At 43.1% G+C, this 23,826-nt stretch overlaps 1 protein-coding gene across 1 annotated transcript in view; it reads left to right on the forward strand.

The window, feature by feature from the left end:
• LOC122789830 (putative bifunctional UDP-N-acetylglucosamine transferase and deubiquitinase ALG13) overlaps positions 1-23,826 on the forward strand; it is a 2,262,889-nt gene that overhangs the window by 634,322 nt on the left and 1,604,741 nt on the right. Inside the window, exon 6 of the mRNA XM_044057268.1 lies at positions 14,838-14,991. Coding sequence (XP_043913203.1) covers positions 14,838-14,991 — 154 coding nt within the window. The remainder of the gene's footprint in view (positions 1-14,837; positions 14,992-23,826) is intronic.

The following is a 23,826-nucleotide window of genomic DNA, read 5'->3' on the forward strand; positions in this document are numbered from 1 at the left end:
CATAAGTTAGTGTCAACCTGGACCCATGTCCACCGTCCCTATCATGTTGTGAGCCTGTGCCTGTGTCAACTCAATAGATCTGCATGATGTGTATTACCGTATAAAAATGTACAAACAATCCTGAAGTTTCCTCCACTTCTGGCTGGGAGCCAGTTACTCTCAGATCAAAGTTGTTCCCTTTGGTCTCACCACAGCCCCCAGGGTGTTCACCAAATGTATGACAGTAGTAGCAGCTCGCTTGAGAATGCAGGGATTTAAGAGTTTTTCTTTATCTAGATGACTGGCTCATTACCGCTCCGACCAGGCATCAGTTTATAAAAGCAAGAGACCATGTACTTCACATTTGTTCTTATCTGTGAATAACTGTAAATTATGAGAAGTCAAAATTGACCCCAACTCAGAACTTAGTTAATAGGAGCCCTGCTAAATACTCAAACTTCCGTAGTTTCTCTTCTCCCCATAAGATTGCAGAAAATAAGAGTTCAGGTACAGAAAGTAATAAACAGCAAAAAATTTGACCATTGGGTCCTTCAAGCACTGGGTTCCATGGTTGCAGCTGTAACTCTAGTTCCTTTGGCAAGATATCACATAAGGATACTTAAATGGTTATTAGCATCTTAATGGTCAATGTTACACCAACCCATGTCGGACCTGATTTTGATCACCAATATTTGCAGGCAAGATTTAATTGGGTAGATGCATTCCGAAGATATCCTTCTAGGCTGCCCCTTTCTTGCATCACATGCTTAAGCCATAGTGACCACGGACGCCTCCCAGATGAGGTGGGGGGGCATTTTCTTGGCAAGACTGTTCAAGGCACTTCGTCCCATACAGAGGCTGACTTTGCTTATCAATGTACTGGAGCTAAGGGCAGTGCTTTTAGTGTTGCAAGCCTTTCAGACTGCTCTTCCTTCGGGAACAGTTGCAATTTGAATGGACAGTATGTCAGTGGTCTTGGTACATCATCATACAGGGAGGAACCAAATCCTATCCCCTTTGTTGAGAAGCTGTCAGTGTGGCAGTGGGTGATCTCTTCCAACTACTTTGAGTTCCGGTTTAATAGCAGGCAAACTAAGCAGATGTATTCTCCTGTCTCATGAGTGGTGTCTCAGTCCAAAGAAGATAAAGGGTTTTCTGTCAGTTGGGCTATCCTTGCTGCAACATATTTGCCTCTCCCTTAAAAAAGTGCAGCAACTATTCTGCCCTGATCCCCCCCCCCTCCTGGCGAGTCACTGAAAGATGCTTCATACAGAAACCAATCAGGCTAAAGAGCAAAGTAATGCTCATTGCACCTTGTTGGCCTCAGCAGATAGTTCCCCTTTCTCTGGCCTTATTTGATTCAACAGCCTTGGATTGTAGGACCTGGCTCCAGACCTTCTCTCCCATCCAGGGGGGGACTAATCCATCTGAACATTGTGAACCTCAAGCTGACCGCTTGCTTTTTGCAATTCCGATAATAGCAAGGCTTCCCTTACTTTCCTCCCTGGTATTTCATATTCCCTTAGCCTCTCATAAGCCAGCTACCCTTACTCTATGCTAGTAAATGGAGTTGGTTTACCTTTTGGGCTTGTGATAACAGTATTGATCCTTTTTCAGTGCCCATCAATAAAATCCTAGAATTTTTAGCTACACTCTAAAGCAGGTGCTTCCCAGTCTACCATAAAAATTCAATTAGCTGCTATTTCTAATTTCCATAATAGTTATAAAGAATCCTCTGGCTTCTCATAAGCTTTGCAAGGCCTTCTTAAAATGATTACTCTTGCTAAAACCCCCTTACAAAGATCCAACCCCACCTTGGGATCTCAACTTAGTGCTGCAAGCCATTGCTCAACCTCCCTTTGAACCATCAACTGAATGTGCTCTGAAGTTTTTAACCTGAAAAAAAATGTTTCTAGTGGCAATAACTTCTGCCAGAAGAATTTCAGTAATATAAGCTTTATGTAAACCTCTTTGCTGATTTTCCACAAAGAGTTTTGCTAAGAACCAATCCTTTCTTTTTGCCTAAGGTTGTGTCAGAGACCAACATTAATCAGATTATTAATTTAACAGTATTTTTTCCCAACTTTCAAATGAAGGTGAATATTGCCTCCATTTATTTGATGTTCACAGACATATGTTTCTATCTACACAGAATTAAGGATTTAAGAAAATCCGACCAACTATTTGTGCAGTTTTCATCTACAAGACTTGGCCAACCAGTGAGCAAAGTGACATTAGCCAGATGGTTCACAAAATGCATTTCTTTAGTCTATATAATAAGAAAATTGAATTGCCTAGGGGGTCTTTAAAGGCACATTCTGCAAGTGCTGTAGCTACGTCAGCAGTTTTTCAATCTAGAGCTTCTTTGGATGAGATGTGTGCAGCAGCAACTTGGGCTTTTCCTCATACCTTTATTACGCATTACAAACTGGAATTGGTCTCCAGGGGAAGAGCGGCATTTGGTTCAATGGTATTCAAGAATATCCTTCCTTGAGTCCTCCCAAGGTGTAAGGTAGCTGGGGACTCTGTCCCATATGTGGAGGATAAAGTAAAAATTGACATCAGATAAAGAAGTTATGTACTCACCATTGCATCTGTATTGTCAATTTTCATTTATACTTGACTCACCTCCTTCCTTCCCCCTGCCCATAAAGTTTTTGGTGGAATGGATAATGGATATATATTACTTATTTTTACAAGGTTCTAGATATGGTCTTAAGGCTTTTGCGTTTTTTCATTCTGTTTACAGCAAACTTGATCTGAGGGGAATAGGAGAGGAGCATTGTGGGTAAGGGATAAACTCTATAGTATTTTGCTTTTGTGAGCTGTAGTAACGACAGTGTCTGTTCTGAGGCTCAGAACCAAACCAATATTTCAAGACTAAATGAAAATGGACAACACAGATAAAATGTTATGGTGAGTAGATAACTTTTTTTTTAACTTCTGGCCTAGTAATGTTTATTAATTAGTTTGATGTTTAACTGGTATACCTTCAAATGCAATTACATGATTTGATCCTCTGTGCAGCATCATAGCATGTGGAGGTAGACACATTCTAGAGCGTATAATATCCATGTACTGTTTACTTGCAAGTATGAAGTGATAAGTGTAGAAACATTAACAGTCTTACTATAAAGTGCGCACTGCACTTTTTTTCTTCCTCTTTTGACAGTACTAAGTGGGTTTTAGATTTGCTATAATTTGTAAATGAAGCAATATACAAGAAATGTGCCAGTTTTTGAAATTGTACTATACACTTAGATGTATGTTGCAAGCGTTCCAAAGTTGTAGATGAATCTCCCCAAGTGCACACCACTCCACTACTTCAGTACTTACTCTGCAGTTTGGTGGGGGGCAGAAACTTCCTGAACCACTGTTATCGTTCACCTCTACTACAATCATGTACTTACTCATCTCAAACCCCTGCACAATATGAATGTTTTTAGGCCAGTTGAATTCTCACATTACATGTTTTTACTTTCTCTCTTGATCCTGTTTAAAAGGATAAAAATTGCATATGGTTTTCTGCTGCCAGGTATTAGGGTATGCACTTTTTTTGTCAGGTAATATAGCTCTTTTGGCACAGTTATGCATTTGGTAGTATTGTTGTACACAGCAAATGATTTGTAGTCTGGTTCTCTGTTGATGGTGATTTCTGTAATGATGTCTGTATGTCCTGTTCATGGGCGCCTGAACCATAGAGCTAGGGGGAGGTAGCCCCCCCCCCCCACTTTTATAGCTGCAAGACTTGTCTTTTGGGGAAAAATTAATGAAGCTTCATACCACAAAAAATGGAATTTTTCTTTAAGGTAGACCCAAAACACAGATTTCCATGTATGCATTGTACACGCTAATATGGAATGCGAAGTTCTATCTTGCCGCTCATTCTTTACTGATGGGTTCGGAGCCGATCCCTCGGCTTTGAGTCGGCCTATTGCACAGCTCAAGGTTTCCAAATAGCTCGAGGCCAAGTCCCTATCCCATGATGCACTTAGTTACCTCAGATCTAGTTTGCTGCTCCAACTGATCAGAGGTTCTACTAGCTCGGGTCAGTAAAAGCCTTATTTTTCTTATATTTCAAAATATTTTTCATATTTCTAGAATATTAGTTAGTTAAGCTCTTACAGCTTCATATTGTAGTTTCCCTTTCCCTTGTGTGCCTTTTATTGCTTAGTTACTTGGCCTTGTTTTTTATTAGGCCAATTTAGATTTCTGGCTAAATGGTTTGTGACTTCATCTCCTTTTTTGGTTGTTAATAGCATTGTGTGCTTGTACAGCGGTGGTGGTGCTGCGGTAGCGTTGTCGCCTCACAGTTAGACGTTGCCCGTTCGATTCTCAGAGCGTCTTCTGTGTGGCGGCATGTGTGAATAGGCGTTCCTTCGTTGAAGGTTGTGCGTTAGGCCCGGCAAGCCAGCACTTCAAAATCTACTGCCAATCATTAGCGGACCAGAGTTCTGCTGTGGTGAACCCTAACCAGGAAAAGCCTAAAGAAACAAACAAATAGTATTGTGTGCTTACTTAGTGACCTTTGTCACAGCTTTAAATTAAAATTTTAGTTCTTTGATATATCTGATAGAAGTGTGTGCAAATTTCTAGGCTAGTTAAAGGCTTGTGAGATTGTATTTAGCCTCTTTGTATTAGAAGGCTTATTTACATTTCTGCTTGTTGTTGGACTTAGTTTAAGGGCTTGTGTTAATGTGTTTATTTAGCCTTTTTTATTAGAGGGCTAATCCATATTGTTGTTGGGTGTGTCCAATTTTTCAGTCATGGCTGATAAGGACAAACACCCTAAGTCAGGGTTTAAAAAATGCCCTAAATGTGGCCAAAAGATGTCTGTTAATGACTGCCATGTGAATTCTGTCTACTGCTTGGGTGCCTTGCACTTACAAGAAACATGTTCTATATGTCATTCTTTTTCCTTTAGAATCCTCCAAGAGAGGAAAAGGAAGCTTATTGGCAGGGGGTTGTTGAAACCTCCTTTCCAGGAGGCTTTGAGTGTCCAGAATGGATCTAGTAAGTCCTCAAAGTCCTCCAAGACGTCTGTGGATTCAAAAAAATCAGAAAAATCAAGAGAGTCTATGACTTAGCCTCCAGGTCTCGGAGCAGACTGCCTTCTCTTTTTGGAGCCATTCCCCAGTTTTGGAACCGGTATCAGAAATTCCTAAATCACCTCTACTCCAGTCAGTACCATTGATTCGATCATATCAATTTTCTGTTAGCCTATCTGATTTGGATGTGTATCGGGTGGTGCAGAAGCTTCTACAGGCACCAGCCATCGCCAAATTATCGGCTGCGACTCAGGCGGCTTCGGAGCCGAAGACTGGATCTCTTCCTCCTCTGAGCCGTACCAGTCCTTCAGAGCCAGAGGAGTCAGACTTTCTGATTTGTGGAGCCTTCCGAGTCGACGCCTGCTCCAGTTTCTTCAGCTCTATTCACTCTGACATCCTGGGCGCTGCTCAAGGACTCTAGGAGCCGACACAGGTTGGTCGTCGGGCTGGAAACTTGGCACCATAAAAAATCTACTGCCGATCATTAGCGGACCAGAGTTCCGCTGTGGCAACCCCTAACCGGGAAAAGCCAAAAAGACAGACAGATCATTCCCTTAATAATGCATAGCGATAATACCCTTAATAGTAGTAGTAATGCATAGAGAGAGAATACCCTTAATAGTAATGATGATAATGCATAGAAAATATATAGATAATGTTTTCTTAAAGTGTAGCTGCTTTTGAAAATGATTTTAGTTATTTAACAACTGTAATCCTGATTTTGGGGGGTTTCATTAACACAAGGGGACTTCCCATAAACTGGAGTGGTACTGCAAAAGAGATGGGTGGATGGATGCATGAATGGATGAATGCATGAATGGATGGATGTTGAGGTCTGAATCAGAAAAAGGCACACTGCTTGTGATGGGTGTGTGGACAAACACTGATTTATCTTTTCTTCGGGTGACGGCAGCTTTGAAAGGAATGTGGGATATAAGGCACGGAGGATGCACTGTCTTGCATAAACCAGTAGTTTCTGATTACCGTCTCTTTTTGATCTCCTGTCCGTCACAAATGTTATTTGTCTGTTCATTTACTGCTGGAATCTCTGATTACCGTCTCTTTTTGATCTCCTGTCCGTCACAAATGTTATTTGTCTGTTCATTTACTGCTGGAATCTGTTGTTTTTTCAGTGGCTGCTGTACCACTCAAATAAAATCTCACACACATAATGATTGCTGATTTTTGGTCTATAGCACTTAGAAATTGATAGAAGCTGCTAGCCATATGCCTTTGAATTTAACTTTGTATTAGAGGTTTTTAATTTTTGACCCTAATAAATACAGTAGTACAGTTACTAACATAAAGCGTGCACAAATCAATAACAAACATATATGAATGTATTACATGTGGTAAATGGAACAGTATCCACAAAATGTGTAATGGAGATAAAATGGTGTCACACCGGTTCATTAGTAAACTGGTTGTAAACTATGCATGGATAAGGAAGTCACAGCAGATATAAAAACTTCCTAAACGGGGGTGGTACAGTAGAAACCACTTGTATTCCAGTAAAAGCAGCAACACTTTGTACCAGACAATAAAGGAGTGCAATATAATGTGCTTTTCTGTCTAATCTTTAATAAGAGTAATACAGCAGCATATTTATTTTAGGACAATTTCTTTGTAGCCACTGGCAAAGTTTACTACTCTTGAAAAAGGTTTAGTTATACCTGCCATGGACATCAAGAGAAAAATCAAATCCCTTGTACCTTAAAGGCTTCTCTCCTGGCAACTTCAAAATGGCTTGCTTTAAGGCTGGTTTATAACAAAGTGCGTCTACAGAAATGTGAATTTATTATACACCATAAGCTACTTTAACTCGCATTGTTTATCATGATTTCAGTTTTGTAGTAGCCTTGAAATGTCTCGGCCTCTAGTAGTTTAACACGTAGGTTTAGACAATGGTTTGCTAATGACCTCAGTCACCTAATTACCCAGGGCTTATGAGCCCTGCTTGGGAAAAAAGGCTCTGGGTTATGAATAATACAACAATGGCATTCCTGTTTTAAAATTGTGCATTTACTTAACTATTTAATGTATGCAGCCTTTTTAAATAAAGTACAGCATTTTAGCTAATCTCCCCTTCATTGAAAGTCAGCTATTCAAATACAAAAGAGGGTTTATAGAAAAAAGTCATAGACCTAACTTTTGACTAACATGTGCCCAGAGTCATAAGAAAGGCTTTCTGTGTTGCACAGCTTATAAACAAATTGATTGTGACTAGATCTAGAGATGATGTTGTTCCCCCTTTACAAAACCCTCATTAGGTCAATCATTTTGTATAATGCCCACTTTGGCATGCATCTGTCCAGACCCATGCAACAATTGGAATACCCACAGAGATATCTTACTAAAAGGATACAAGTCCTAAGCAATAGATCTTGCATGGACCACCTCAGATTTTTCACTATACTCAGTATCCTACAGCATGCTTTAGAGGTGATGTGTGTGGCATTCAAGGCATCCTCCGACCTAATACAGATGGACCCACTGAACATCAGCAAGTCAAATGGCATCAGAAATACTCAGTCCAGGTATCTAAACTGAATGTTGTAGAGAGATGGATATATATTATAGAGGCTACCACTGTTCCAGAACAGACTATCTATTCAAGTAAAACAAAGCTCATCCCTGTCCATATTCAAATGCAGCTTGGATCTAAGGATGGGTAATAGAAAATGTAGCCTAGGATTGCCCCTTGTGACACTAATGGATAGAGGAAGTTTCTAAATGCTGCTTCCCTTACATGGGTCCCCTCAAATTATTTATGGTATGATCACAGTTGTTCTCACTAGGGCTAATATACAAATGTTAATTTGTCTATCTTGCCTTCATTCTTGCTGGTTGGGTTCGTAGCCGATCCTTGGCTTCAACTCTGCCATCTTCAAAATCTCGAGAGCTGCATACTGGCTCGAGGCCACCCCATATCCCATGATGCCTGGCGCTAGATACTCAGATCTCGTTTGCCGCTTCTGCTGCGAGGTTGTCTACTGGCTCAGGTCGTATATTTTCATTATTTAGTCATTTTATTATAAAAATTGATAGTTTGTTAGTGTAGATTGTTTATACAAGTTAATCTTTAGATATATATATATATATATATATATATATATATATATATATATATTTGTAGTTTTCTTTCTTAAATTTCCCCTATCCCTTCAGAAAACTTGTTTCAGTTAGAGTTTTCCCCTCCCCCCTCTCTCTTTTCTGAAGTAGCCGTTTAAGTTAGAGGCTGACCTATTTTCTCTTAAAAAAAAAAAAATATATATATATATATATATATATATATATATATATATATATAGTTAGTATTTACTTAGTCTATTTGTTTTTGTTAGACTATTGTGTATCATTGACTGTTTTTGGGTGTGGTAACTTTGTGTGTGTTATAGTTATTATACTCAAATTGTTATAGTTGTGTATGGTGTTTTGGTATCCCCTTCTTTAAGTATGTGCAAGGATACCAAGGTGTCCGGATTCAAAAAGTGTGATTCATGCTGTCAGAAGATGTCTCTGACAGATGGTCACACTACTTGTGTCTATTGTCTCAGCGCCGTGCACTTGCAGGACTCTTCGGTTTGCCATGCCTTCAGCCCAAGAGTCCTGCAGGAGCGTAAAAATAAGTTAATCCTACGTGGATTACTCAAACAGGATTCACCGGCAAAGACTCAGCCCGTGAAGGCCTCTAAGCCACCAAAATCTTCGGCTCCCAGTTCGGAGCAGTCGATGGGTGAAGCTGTTCCTTCAGCCTCTGTTCCAGCCGGAACTGATTTACCTGCCTCCCAGTCAGTTCCGACCCTCCCTTCGGAGCCAACTGGAAGTTGAAAGAGATCTAGGTCTCCCTCCCTGGAGTCGATACGCTCGGCTCCGTGGTCTCCTCTGCTCCAATCGGAGCACGGTCATAGGTCCCACTCTTCCCGGTCCTCAAGACTATCCGATCATGACGTGGAGAGAGTGGTCAGTAGGCTATTAAAATCGCAGGCCCTAGCAAAAATGTTGTCCAGCCCCCCCCTCAGGTGTCTGCTCCTTCCATATCTGCAGTTATTCCTCCTCTGACTCCTTCCTTGAGCTCTGAGCCGGAGTTCATTGGGGTTCGGGTCGTGGAACTGTCAGCACCGATACCTTCTGCTTCGGTTCCATCATCGGCTCCGATCACTTCCTTGGTACCGTCCTTTGAAGGGTCTGGGCGCCAAGACTCCCTCGTCGGCTCCGAGGGGTCGTGTAGCATCGGACCCTTGTCCGACAGAGTTCTCCCTCTCAGAGCTTCGGCGCAGGGGAGCTCGGCTCCTACATCTGCTTCAGAGCCGTCCCCCTCGGTGCGGAGAGGGATTATGGTCTCTTCGGAACCGGAGCCTTCTCAGCATCCGAGCAGGGATGCCTTCAAGGTCATGAGAAACATGCTGGCTCCTGAGTCAGCCCCACGATCATCCCCACTGGCTTCTCCCACTATGGTGCCTGCGTCTGCCTCTGTCCCTCCTCCAGACCCTATGTGTGGGGAATCAATGCTCTAGGGCACCCCCTTGGGTGTATCTTCCTCTTCCGAGGCCTTCCCTGATCATTTAGAGGAGCCACCTCGTAAGAGGAAATGCAAGAGGAAGCATGTTGACTCCCCTTAGTCTGTCACATCAGATACCGACTTGGATTCGGAAGGGTCCCCGAGATCCCCCTCTGAAGATGTCTCCTTTTCAGACATCCTTGAGGTGCTTAGGCAGAGGGGGAACTGGAGTACCCTAAGCCTAAGCGTTTGGATCCCGATCTTCCACCTCCTGGGTGTCTCCGCCTTTCGACCCACTCATGTATGTGGTGGCTCTGAAGGGATGGTCCACTCCAGACACAGTGGAACCCACTCTCAAGGCCTGCTAAATTCATAATGGCACCACAGGATAAACAGTTTTTGACCAAAGGTGTCCCTGTTGATGCCATGGTGGTAGCGGCGGCCACGAAGAAGGAGTTAGCTGAAACTTCATCTGTCCATCCTCCTAACAAGGAGTCCAGGACGATGGACAGATACGGGAAGTGGATGTTCTCTTCAGCGACCTTTTCTATGAGGTCTCTGAATTACTTGTGCTACTTTACCTGCCTTCAAAGGGATCTCCTTAAAGAGCTTGGAGATACCCTCCAAGATCCATCAGCTGAGGGGGCCCGGGCTAAGGCAGCCTCCCAGCTGACGACTCTTAATTCAGTGGTGAACTCCTCCATGAGGCTCATTTCTTATGCAGCCGATGGTGCGAGTAGAGCCACAGGCACAGGTGTTGCTCTAAGGAGACATGCTTGGATGCAGCTATGTAACTTTGCGGAACCTTTCAGAGTATCTTTCACCAACACCCCCCCTTTGATGGTTCTTCTCTTTTTGGATCACAGGTGAAGGAGGAAGGCAAGACTCTCTCTGCCATGGGAGTCCATTTTTCCACTCCTTCCAGACCATATCCCAAGGGTCAGAAGAACGGAAAGATGTGGTTCTGGAAATCTCAGGGAGCCTTGCCGGACACACGTGGTGAGTTCCCATCCAGGGGCAGAGGAGGGAACAATAATAGATGCCGCCCTCATGGCAGAGGGGTCTGCAAAACCAGGGCAGCAGAGAATCCTTCTCTGAGAAGCCCTCCCACCATCCCTGAAGGGTTGCCCGACTGCTCACCTCCGGAGGCAGTCGGGGGAAGATTATCACTGTACCCAAGAGCATGGCAAGACATAACACAAGACAAATGGGTACGGTCAGTTATATCCGGGGGCTACAGAATACCCTTTGTTCACACTCCCGTAAAGTCATACAAGTCCCTTCCGGATGTTCACCCAATCTAAGGGATCAAGCAGTACAAGAAATTTCAGAACTGCTAAGAAAAAGAGCCATCCAGCAGGCCAGCAAGGATCCGGAATTTACTCAAGGTTCTTTTTGGTACCAAAAAAGACGGGGCTAGAGACTCATTCTGGATCTCAGCAGACTGAACAGGTCTGTACAAAGAACCAAGTTTTGGATGGTCGCACTACAGTCCATTATGCCCTTTCTGGGTCAGGACAATTGGATGTGCTCTATAGATGTTCAGGACGTGTACTACCACGTCAAAATGGACAGACTCTCCAGAAGATTCCTCCACTTCCGGCTGGGAGCCAGCCATTACCAGTTCAGAGCTCTGCCCTTTGGTCTCACCACAGTCCCCCGGGTGTTCACCAAATGCATGGCAGTAGTTACCGCTCACCTGAGACGGCAAGGATTCCAGGTGTTTCCATATCTAGATGACTGGTTCCTTACTGCTACCACCAGGCATCACCTTCTACGAGCCAGAGACTTCACTATCGACACTTGCTCCAGACTAGGTATCTCAATAAATTTCAAAAAGTCTGCATTGTTGCCCTGTCAGTCTATCACCTTTATAGGAGCAAATTTAAATACAAAAGACATGTCAGCGAGCTTTCCACCAGACAGGGCATTAGTGATTCGTCTACATGTACAGGTCTTATTAGCATGCAAGAGAATTCAAGCCAGGTTCGTCCTCCAAACTCTAGGTCTCATGGCAGCAGCTATCATACTTGTTCCTCTTTAGTGGCTGCTTTTCACCCAATGGTTCTTCCAGCAGCTTCCCATGTCTCACATGATTATGATCACAGAAGCATGCAAAAAGCACTTTACGTGGTGGATGGCTTCCACATCAGTACCCCTAGGCAGACCATTTGTACTTCCCCCTCCAGTTGCTACGGTTACCACGGACGCTTCCCTGATCGGGTGGGGGGGGCATTATCAGGGCAGGACAGTCCAAGGCACCTGGCAACCTCACGAGTACCACCTGCACATAAATGTCTTGGAGATGAGGGCCGTGCTTCTAGCCTTGCAAGCTCTACAGGACTTTCTTCCTACCGGGACCATTGCATTTCAAATGGACAATATGTCAGTAGTGTTGGTACATCAACAAGCAGGGTGGAACCAAGTCCTACCCCCTATGTCAAGAAGCACTCAGACTCTGGCAGTGGGCGATCTCTTCCCAGTGGTTTCTGATCGCAGCGCACATCCCTGGGAAGTCCAACGTCATAGCAGACAGGCTGAGCAGAGCAATTCTCATGCCTCACGAGTGGTCTCTGAATCAAGTAGTTGCGGACCAAATATTCCTCAAATGGGGCCAGCCTTGCGACCTTTTTGCCACCCCCTTCAACAGCAAATGCAACAAATTCTTCTCTCCTTCCACTTCCCGGACATTCCCCCAGAGATGCTCCAGTCCACGATTGGCATCAGGGACTTCTTTATGCATTCCCTCCGTTTCCCCTTATTCCAAAACTGATACAGAAAGCTACCATTTTGGGCTGCAAAATGATCCTCATTGCTCCTTATTGGCCTCGACAAATATGGTTCCCGTTCCTGCATCATCTTCCCGAGCAGCCTTGGACTCTGGACCCAGTTCCAGACCTTCTGATCCATCAATCAGGCGGGCTGCACCAATCTCTGCAATCTCTCCAGCTCACTGCTTGGTTGCTCCACTTCCAACCTTAGCCAGGCTTCCAGATATCTCCCCGTCTGTGCGGGAAATTATTTTATCATCGCACAAGTCTACCGCTAGTAAGTGGAAACGTTTTTCTTTCTGGGCAGAGGCTAAGAGTATAGACTCCTTTTCAGCCCCTATACACCATATTTTGGATTTTCTTGCGGAACACTTCCATTCTGGGTCTGCTTCCGCTACTGTTAGAGTTCAGTTAGCTGCAATTTCCAATTTTCACATTGGCCTGTCGGGAAATATGTTGCATAAGCTGTGTAAAGCTTTTCTTAAAGGTACCACTCTGCTCAGGCCTCCAGTGAGAGATCCTCCACCTCCGTGGGATCTAAATTTGATTTTAGCTTCTCTAATATTGCCTCCCTTTGAATCTGCATCTTCTTGTTCCCTGAAGTTTCTATCATGTAAAACACACTTTCTGGTAGCCATTACTTCAGCCAGAAGAGTTTCGGAACTGCAGGCTCTTTGTTCCTGTCCTCCGTACCTAGTATTCCACAATGATAGGGTTGCTCTCAGGACTAATCCTTCCTTTCTTCCTAAGGTCTCTTCAGAAAATAACTTGAATCAGTCCATAGACCTTCCTGTGTTTTTCCCAACCACTCCAACAGGGCAGAATACAAATTGCACCAGTTAGATGTTCACAGGCAACTACGCCTTTATTTGCACAGAACGAAAGATATCAGGAAATCGGACCAACTTTTCCTTTCCTATGCTGAGGGTAAACAAGGTCTTCCAGTCTCAAAAGTAACCTTGTCCAGGTGGTTGACTTCTATCATCACATTTATCTATCAACTGAGGAATAAAGAATTACCTGTTAAACCAAAAGATCACTCCACCAGAGCTTTAGCCACTTCTGTGGCCTTTCAGGTGAGGTTGCCCATGGAATCTATTTGTGCTGCGGCTATGTGGGCCAACCCACACACTTTTATTTCGCATTATAAGTTGGATTTGGTTTCCAGGAACAGAGCTGATTTTGGTTCCACTGTTCTGAAGAGTTTGTTCCGATGAGCCACCCAGGGTTTTAGGTGCTAGGGACGCTGTCCCAACCAGCAAGAATGAAGGCGAGATAGACAACTTAACATAAAGAAGTTATGTACCTACCATAACGTTCCATGTTAGCTATCTTCTTCGCGCCTTCTTTCTTGTGTCACACCCTCCATCCCCCTATCCTTGTAGACCGAGAAGAGTTCTCTCTGGTTTTTGTTCGCTGGCTGAGTCTTCTCTGGCTATTCCTCTGTCTAGTAGCCTCTCTGGAGGTTTTATATATTCTAGGATAGGATCTTTTCCTTTATTATGTCTGCAGTTAGCCTTACCAAATGAGATCTGGGTATCTAGCGCCAGGCATCATGGGATATGGGTTGGCCTCGAGCCAGTATGCAGCTCTCGAGCCTTTGAAGATGGCCGAATTGGAGCCGAAGATCGGCTCCGAACCTAACCAGCAAGAAAGAAGGCGAGAAGAAGACAACTAACATGGAACGTTATGGTAGGTACATAACTTCTTTTTATCAGCCATGGGGATAGGTAAGACAATCAGGACATGTTAAGTAGTAAGTCTTTTGGCTTTTCCCGGTTAGGGGTTGCCACAGCGGAACTCTGGTCCGCTAATGATTGGCAGTAGATTTTTGCGTGCTGGCTTGCCGGGCCTAACGCACAACCTTCAATGAAGGAACGGCCATTTACGCATGTCGACACACAGAAGACGCTCTAACTGAGAATCGAACGTGCAACGTCCAACTGTGCGGCGACAACGCTACTGCAGCACCACCACCGCAGTACAATCGGGAAATGCTAAGTCAGGCACCAAAAGGGAATTGGCTAATTGTAAATATCCTCCAAGTGAACCTGTGTTGTGGTAGTAAATAGTTTTAAAAATAGCCCTATTTAGATCACCAAGTGCTGCTCTCTCACCCTCTGCCCCCCCCCCCCCCAAGTCTTCAACAGCTTCTGGCACCTATGCTGTTTGGTGTGTTTTCTCTGCATATTCTGGTGACTTCCACATCCGTAAGACAAAGTAGTACATGGACTGACTTGTGTGAATTGTCTGTAGTGTGAGATATTGAACACCCGATAGCCACTAGCTCTAGTTTAATTTGTCTTTTTCTTAGTTTATTTTTTTTCATTTACTTTTGTATGCATTTGCAATATTTATTTCTATGAAAGGAGGTATAAAAATACTACAATAGACCAAACAAAATGATTTGAACAATCCTTAGTGTTTTGTTTGGTCTTTTCACTGTCTAATTATGGCTTCTTTATATTATTGTAGCATGTACTGTTAGAGATGCAACTGAATTTCTGTCCATGATATAACTTTTTTCTTTTCATTCAGTTCATATAGTCGAAGTCGAAGGCAGATGCAGTGCATGAATAAAGAATATCAGTATGGGTATGTACCTGATGATGAAGAACCTCGTGGAATGGAAGAGACCATCACTTTTTATGAGATTGAGGAAGGAGATGAAACTGCTTATCCTGATCTTTCTGTAAGTCATAGGCCTATATAATCCTTTAAAAGAAAGTGGTTATTTGCATTGTTCTCCCTCCCCTTATTCTTCAGATTTCTAAAAATGCATTTGCTGGAGCTGGAAAAATTATTTAATTGAAGGACTCTATACTTGAAGTCAGGATTTGTTTGTTTACATTGAGGAAAAGGGTCATGTTTTTCAAACTGAGGTAATGCTACAAATATTCATTATATCACTGATGTAATAATACTGACAAATTGGATGCACCTTGCCAAAGATACCATACATCTGGGCAGTGTGCCAAAGCTGAGGCGCTCCTTTAAACACCATCCTTCTAACCTTAGGCCTTTGCATGAGTGCTGTATGTTGGTACATAAAGGATGTACCGATGTCAAAGTCCTCAACTTTTCTTGCCATCAGTCTGGGAAACAAAGATGCAAGTCTGTCAGCCAGTCAAAAGGAACCAGTTTGCCACTGTGAGTGAAAGCAAACTACCCACTGGGGACTCTCTCCTCCATATTTCTGTATTGTAATTTTGTTAAATTTCATCAGAGCCGCCAATTCCTTGCAAAGACAGATATTCACAGTGTCTTTTTTTTTTCCTTAGGACTAGAGTATATCATAATGGACTATATCATTTTTCAGGCTTTTTTCAAACTTTAAGGGAGTTATTTCTGTTCTCTAAACATTTACGTAGAGAATAAATGATTGAAAACTCTTGTGGAAGCCGCCATGTCCTCCAAAGTTCCCTGTTTCTGATGTCCCTCAATGCTGAAAAAGAAAAAGCAGAAAGAAGACATTAGATCTTCAGCTTCACAACAAACCAGGAACCACAGATGAGACTTAGCCACAAAACCGAAACAGAGTAAAGAAACAGAATTACCGCAAACTGTTAAATACAAGTTTATTAATATTGAGTGCTTTTGTTTTTGTATGTATCGAAGACTTAGTCAGAATGAAGATGTAGCCTATAAGAGGGTTGGTAAGTAACATTTACAGATAGCCCAGTTACTCTGACAGTTTGCTGCACTATTCTAGTTCCCACCCTGAACACCAAAAAAGGGGGATTGTGAAGGGATAATTCATGAAGTTAACTTGCATGGTTTCAGAAGATGGCACATTCAATGCAGAAGCTCAGAAATTAACTTATCCGTTTCATTCCTGAGGATACTCTACAAGTCCTATTCAGAATGTATGTAGAGAAGTAACAAAAAGACTGACTGTTTTAAAAACCACTATTACTTTCGGATGTGGGATATAAGGCAGCATTAAGTAATCACAAGTCTGTCAGCAGAGATTTTACCCAGTCATTTGTTACTATTAATATTGATCATGACATCATTTTTGCAATCCTGAAGAAAACTGGAATGTTTTCTCTTGTTTTGAAGGACACATCAAACTCTTTGAAGATGGGTCCTCAAATTGTCTATAGAAAAGAGCTATAAAAAATTATTTAGAGAAAGGAAATGATAGCTGGGAGTGTTCCCACAAAAAACAGGGTACTTTTAGATGCAGTTTCTGCAACCAGTGCAGGTATATTTTAGAGAAGAGTACTGTTAGGGTAAAAAACATCTTCATAAAAATCTCTTTTTATTGCACTTGTAACCCTGTGGGGGTCATCTGTTTAGCCCTATGTAAATACTGTAATTGTTTTTACATTGGGAAAACACAGAGGCGGTTCAAGGACCTCATTACGAACATTCTTTAGACATTGGGAATCAAAATGCCAACAATGGACTTTTCAAACATATTTTGAAAAATCTAGGACATAGTTTTGAATTTGTAGGGATTGATATTGTTACAAAAAAAACAGGGGAGTACCATGGGGTGACCTGATAGAAGCTAAGAAATTAAAATGGCAGATTAAGCTGAATGCTCATTCACATCCAGGTCTTGATGACAGTTTCTATTGTCAGCATTTTAAAACTCCGATTTTATGCTGTTTAATTTCTCAAACATGCTTTTTTAGCACACTCATTATTTTATACATTCTGCTTTACATATTTTTAGCCACTTTTGGGCATTTTCTTATTCATATTTTTACATTTGTTTGTGTTTTTCATTTGCTGTATTAGCCAACAGTGTTGTATTTAAAAAAAAAAATCAGAAGGTGTTTTATTTGTTCATTGACATGTGATCTAGTTTGAAGGTTTTTCTAAATGTTTGCTAGTATGTGAGCAGATGTTCTTCGTGTTTCACTGTTGCAGTCATAACTTTAGGGTGTTCCTGCCGGCAGGCAGCCCGAAGTCGGCCAGAATTCCAAAGTCTGGGTCCGGCGTCGGCTGTACCAGCAAGTACCCTGACGTCAGAACGCAGAGGTATAAAGCTGACAGCCGATGCCATCTTCTCCAGTCTTTCTTGCCGTGCGGTGGAAAGCAGCTCGCAAGTCGTTGGTTGGCGCATTCAGGACAACGTGCTTTGATTGTCTTCGGTCCGAAGTTTTCTACTTCTCTTCTCAAGCTAAGTACCCCGTTGGGGAAACTTTTTTCTTGCTCTTCCGATGTCAGAAAGTTAATAATTGTATATCATGTGGAAAACAAATACCTCATAAAGATTTCCACTCTTACTGTCTACCTTGCTTAGGCCCTGACCACGATGTTTCTTGCTGTCGGTTCTGTGCCAGGTTTAATTCTCGCACTATCAAGCATAGGTACGATTGGGCCTTGAATTATTTCGGTAGACTATTCAATTATAGGATGTCGTCGGATACTTTACCAACAACCAGAATTCAAAAGAAACGCAAGGACAAGGATAGGCCTCCGAGGTCCAAACAAGATACTTTGCAGCCGGAGCCAGCTTCGGGTTCGGCGGTCGTCAGTGAGGTGCTTTTGCAGCCCCTGTCGTCCGCCACTTCGGAACCGATGGCCGACACGGACTCCCATGGGGAGCCTTCTAGGCCTAGTATTTTATCTGCTGCAGGACCTTCGGACGTCGCTCCTTCAGATGGGTCTGGAACCGCTGTGCAGATACCGGCTTCTGAGGGGGTTTTCAGGCCTTCTCATATCACTATTTCTACAAAGACAAAGGCAAAGTCAAAGACTCCTGTTAAGCCAAGGGTTTCTTCTCAAGCTTCCTCGGATACAGCTCCCAAGTCCCAGAAGCAATTACTACGGATGGCTGAAGATTTACTGACAATGATTAGGGGTTCTCACCCTCCTCCAGAAAAAAGGCCTAGACAAGGATATTCCTTATGATTCATCTGATCAGGCTTCTGTGTCTTCTGTTTCTTCCTCTGACCAGGGTTATTCTTTTCCTCCTTATGAGGATTCTGATGCAGAGGACTCTATTCCCTCTGCTTCTCCCCCTGAAGATTTCTCTTTTGGGGAAACCTTACATGAGATGAGGGAGCATTTTCATTGGGAAGGTCAGGATTATTCTGCTTCTAAGAAGAGACTTAGGGAATTTTTCCTTCTCCCTCAACACAGACCTTTGGCTATTCCTCCTGTACTTGATATTGTGGATGATGCTTTTTCTGAAGCTAACCTGAATCCTGATTCCTTGCCGCCTGCTCCTTCTAAGCCTGATAGATTTTACAGAGTCCCTGACTCCCATCAATTCTTATTTAAGAACCCTTCTGCTGATCCTGAAACCATTTCTCAGGGTTCTAGGGCTGCTAAGGCCGCTTCATCAAAAAATCGTATTCCCTCTGAAAAGGATTCTCGTGCCTTGGACAGGTGGGGCAAAAAGGTTTACACTTCTGCTACTCTTTCTATTAGAGCTTTAAATTGCCAGTTTCACATGTTCAAGTATCAGCAATTTCTTTTGTCTGTTTTAAAGCAAAGGCTCTCTACCTTTCCTGCATGTGCAGAGGACAAGGAATTACAGGATGTATTGCATGCAACTGAACAAGTTAGCAAACATAGTTTACATTGTGGTTTTGATGCCTTGGAAACTTCTTGCAGGGCCGCAGCCTCTGGTACTGTTATCAGGAGACATGCTTGGCTTCGTGAGCAGAATTTACCTGAGCAGGTTAAGGCTAAACTGTTAGATGCCCCTGTTCAGCATGATGTTTTATTTGGATCCAAGGCTGAGGAGGTTATTAAAAAGATGGAAGAAAAAGCAAAATCTATGCAGACTGTCAAGGATTTTTTACAAGTTCAGCCTCCTAGATTTTCTAGAAATTGGCCCTCCAAAAATTGGTCCTTTCCCACATCTGACAGGCCTCAAAGGGGAAGATATAGACACTCTAGAGGTCGGGCGCAGGCTCAGGCCTCTTACAGGTCAAGGCAATGGACTGCTTCTTCACCTAGAAGGGGAGAAGACAGACCTCAATCACAAAAGAAGCAGACCCAATGACTCTCTCCGTTGGGCTACAGGTCCTCCTTGCCTGGAAGCCCCTCTCGGAGGAAAACTTTCTCTTTTCTACCAAAATTGGACTCTTATTACCCAGGACAAATGGGTTTTAGACGTGATTTTAAGAGGCTACAAATTCCACTTTCATACTCTGCCAAGGTCTTCGGGTTGGCCGGATCTGCCAAAACATCAATGGTCAGAGGCCTTAAATCAAGTGGACGCTTTATTGGCCATGAGAGCCATAAAACCTGTTCCACTTCCAGAGATGGGAAAAGGTTTTTACTCAAGACTATTTCTGGTCCCAAGGAAACAAAACTCATGGAGACCTATTCTGGATCTCTCAGTATTAAATACCTTTCTGCAGATTCCAAAATTCAAGATGCTTACTCTGCAACAACTTCTTCCCATGCTCTCCCAGGATGCTTGGATGGTGACATTGGACTTGAAGGAAGCCTATTTACACATTCCCATCAGGCAGGAATACAGAAAATACCTCCGATTCAAGGCAGGTTCGAGACACTTTCAATTCTCTGTACTGCCCTTTGGCTTATCTACTGCGCCCAGAGTCTTTACCAAGTGTCTGGCTCCAGTAGTAGCTTATTGCAGACTCCAAGGGATTCAAATTTACCCCTATCTGGACGACTGCCTTATTCAGGCGGACAGCAAGGATCTTTTACTTCAACATCTGCAGTTTGTTCAGCATCTTCTCCTACTTCTGGGATTTTCAGTGAACACAAAAAAGTCGCATTTGATCCCCTCTCAACAAATGATCTTTTTGGGAGCTCTTCTAAACACAAGCTTACAAAGGGCCTTCCTTACTCCAGAAAAGCAAGTACAGCTGGCATCAATTTTCAAGACCTGGGCTACTTTAACTCGGCTCACTGCAAGGAAATTCCTGCAGACATTGGGCTACATGGCTTCTTGCATCCTGTTGATCCCAAATGCAAGGCTTCATATGAGAAAACTTCAATGGTACCTAAAGAGTGTATGGTCTCAGCAGTACCACAGCCTGGAAACAATACCTCTGATTCCCTGCCTCCAAAAAGAGTTCCTCTGGTGGTCCAGGACTTGTGCTTTAAACGAAGGGGAATCCCTTTCGTCTACCTCATCCTGTTCAGATCATAACCACAGAAGCCTCGGATTTTGCTTGGGGAGCTCATTACCTAAACAATTGCCAGCAGGGCTATTGGACAAAGAAGCATCTTCCCTGGCACATCAACTTGAAGGAAATGTTGGCAGTCCAAAATGCTCTTCTAGCCTTCCAGAATCTTTTGCAACTAGGCCATCTTCTGATTCGCACAGACAATACCACAGTCATGTGGTATATAAACAAGCAGGGGGGCTCTCACTCATACCCCCTTTGCAGACTAGCCATGAGTTTATGGGACACAGCTCTAAATCTGAATCTGCATCTTCAAGCTCAATTCATTCCAGGAAAACAGAATCTCCTAGCAGACAGCCTAAGCAGAAATCTTTTGGATCCTCATGAATGGATGCTGGACCCCAACTTATTCAGCAGGATTACGGCAGTTTGGGGTTGCCCTCCGATAGATCTGTTTGCATCTCATCTCAATCAGCTGCCTCTTTTGCACCAGGTCCTTCCACAAAACAGCTTGGAAAGTGGATGCCCTGTCTTTCAGCTGGAGGAATCTTTCGGGATATGCCTTCCCTCCTCTTCCTCTTCTGCCTCTGGTGTTACTGAAAATAAAACAGGACAAACCCAAGATTATCATTTTGATAGCTCCAAACTGGCCTCGGCAGTTTTGGTATCCAACTTTAAGACACCTGTTCTTGGAACCTCCATGGATTCTGCCTCTTGTTTCCTTCTCTTCTGTCCCAGCATCAGGGTCAGATGCTACACTCTCAAATCAAGACTCTTTGCCTGGCAGCCTGGCTCTACAAGGGCCTTTGATTCCTTCTGCTTTTCCAAAACAAGTTCTGGATGTTCTCTTAGAAGCTAGGCGCCCTAGCACTAGAAAATCTTATGCTTCTAAATGGAAAAGATTTTGTATTTGGATGCGGGATCGAGGTTCTGATCCTCTTTTGCCTGACGTTCCTTCCATTTTACTTTACCTCTCAGACCTTTTGCTTAAAGGCCTCTCCTTTTCTTCCATTAAAATCCATGCTTCTGCTATCTTGGCTCATTACAACACTGATCCCCCCCATCTTCTCTCACCAGCTGGTGAGACAATTCTTGAGAGGGGCTAAGAATTTAAGACCTCCCAGAACTCCTCCTGTTCCTGCTTGGGATCTTAATTATGTTTTGGAAAAACTAACTTTACCTCCCTTTGAGCCTGCTGCTGCTTCGGATATCAAGTTCTTATCCTGGAAGACCGCTATTTTATTAGCTTTGACTTCTGCCAGAAGGGTGTCAGAGTTGCAAGCTCTCATGGCTGTGGAACCATACCTTATTTTCCACCATGACAGAGTTGCCTTGAGGACCAATCCTACATTTATGCCTAAGGTGATTTCTAAAGTGGCTTTAAATCAGACTATTCACCTTCCTACTTTCTTTCCAAATCCTCAAAACAAAGGGGAAAGGATTTTACATTCATTGGACGTACACAGACAACTACGGTTTTACCTGGACAGAACTAAAGATTACAGAAAATCTGATCAGTTGCTTATCTCTTATGCCTCCAGTTCTCTAGGCAAGGCTATTTCTAAACAAACTATTTCCAAATGGATTGCTCATGGGATAAGGTTTTGTTACTCTCACTTTGGGAAGCAGATTCCAGGTACTGTTAGAAGTCATTCTACTAGAGCAGCTGCCACTTCAGCAGCTTTTCTCAGAGGAGTTCCTACCAAGGACATTTTGGAAGCTGCCACTTGGAGTTCAGTGCATACTTTTTCTAAGCACTATAATCTCCCTTTGTATTCTAAGTCTAGGGCAGTTTTTGCCTCTGCTGTCTTGCAGGGTCTTCTGGCTGCTCCTTCTTCTGCATAACCTCCTCCCTCATCACAGCTTTGGGATTCCACCCTACAGTTATGACTGCAACAGTGAAACACGAAGAACATAGTACAGTTGTGTACACCTACCATAAATGTAGATGTTCGAGTGTCTTCACTGTTGCAGTCGGTGTTTCCCTCCCACCAATCCCCTCTATCTTCCTCTTCTTTTGTGGTGTATTTGTGTTTCCTTTTTGGACACCTTTTGGTTACTTTGGGGGATTTCTGACATCTGGGGCAAGAAAGGCTGGAGAAGATGGCGTCGGCTGTCAGCTTTATACCTCTGCGTTCTGACATCAGGGTACTTGCTGGTACAGCCGACGCCGGACCCAGACTTTGGAATTCTGGCCGACCTCGGGCTGCCTGCCTGCAGGAACACCCTACAGTTATGACTGCAACAGTGAAGACACTCAAACATCTACATTTATGGTAGGTGTACACAACTGTACTTTCTGAGTAAGTCTTTGATACATACAAGATGAAAGTGCTCAATATTGTTTAATAAACTTGTATTTAATGATTTGCGGTGAGTCCGTTTCACCACTTCAGCTTCCTTTTCTAAGTCAGACTAAAGCTTTACTCATTGAGGCAGTTGAAGCCTTTGGTTTGGCCACCCTCAGGTTTCCGTTCCTTTTGTTGTAATCAGGCACATTGCATCTGACCAGTCAGAGTGCTGCTAAAGTATGGAAGGCAGAATCCAGCGTTGTGATCTCTGAAGGACCAGACAGTGATCCTCAAATCATTGCATAAGGAAGATTCTGGTTCCAATTTGGAGGTACTTTAGGGTTGGGTTCTTGTGTAGTTTCCTTATAAATCCCCTAAAAAGTAACAAAAATCCAAATACCTCTCTCCACCAGCCACTCCTGTTTCAATAGATTCTCAACAGGAATGCCAGGCTTTTTCCTCAGATCTTTGCTTCAACTTGGTCTATCCTCCTTTAAAAGAAAAGGAGCTACTTCATCTAAACAGGATTTTTCCAATGAGCCAGAATCTGACTTTTTGAATTATTCTTCTTTGATTCATTCTCCTTTAGGATGTGTATCTAAACCTGAAGATACTGTGTCCTCGGATTCTCCTAAGGAAGAAATTCAGTTGGGAGGGCAAATGGCTGGCTGCTTCACAAAAGAAGTATTATGATGTCATAAATGTCGAAGCTGCCAAACCATGTCCTGTCCCCCCTCCTCCTTTTGTACATTTAGAAGACATTTTCTAGCTGTTGCACCAAGAAAGACTGGCCATTTCAATGTAATAGGTATTACAATGTCCTTGACACAAAGATACTTAGCGGTGTTAATGGTGCTACAGGTAACATACTTTTCTTTGTTGAAGGCTGTGAGTTCTATTCCCACACCAGGCAGATGGATCCCTGACACTGCACTGAAGTTGCACCGTGGTTCTGTCTGCATGAGATGGTGGTAGCTCAGGCAGGTGTAGAAAATTCCATGGCACCTATCAAAAATAGTAGTGGAAGATACCCAATGCCTTGGCTAGAGTTCCACTAGTAGTATAAGTACCACCTCGGGTGTCTCCTTGAGAGGCCACTAGCCTAGTGGGACAAACCTGGTTAACAAAGGTAAATAAAAATAAATGTAAAAATCTAACATGTGACCA

Source organism: Protopterus annectens, chromosome 15.part0 (assembly GCF_019279795.1).
Source record: "Protopterus annectens isolate FY-2018-M chromosome 15.part0, PAN1.0, whole genome shotgun sequence".
NCBI lineage: Eukaryota > Metazoa > Chordata > Ceratodontiformes > Protopteridae > Protopterus > Protopterus annectens.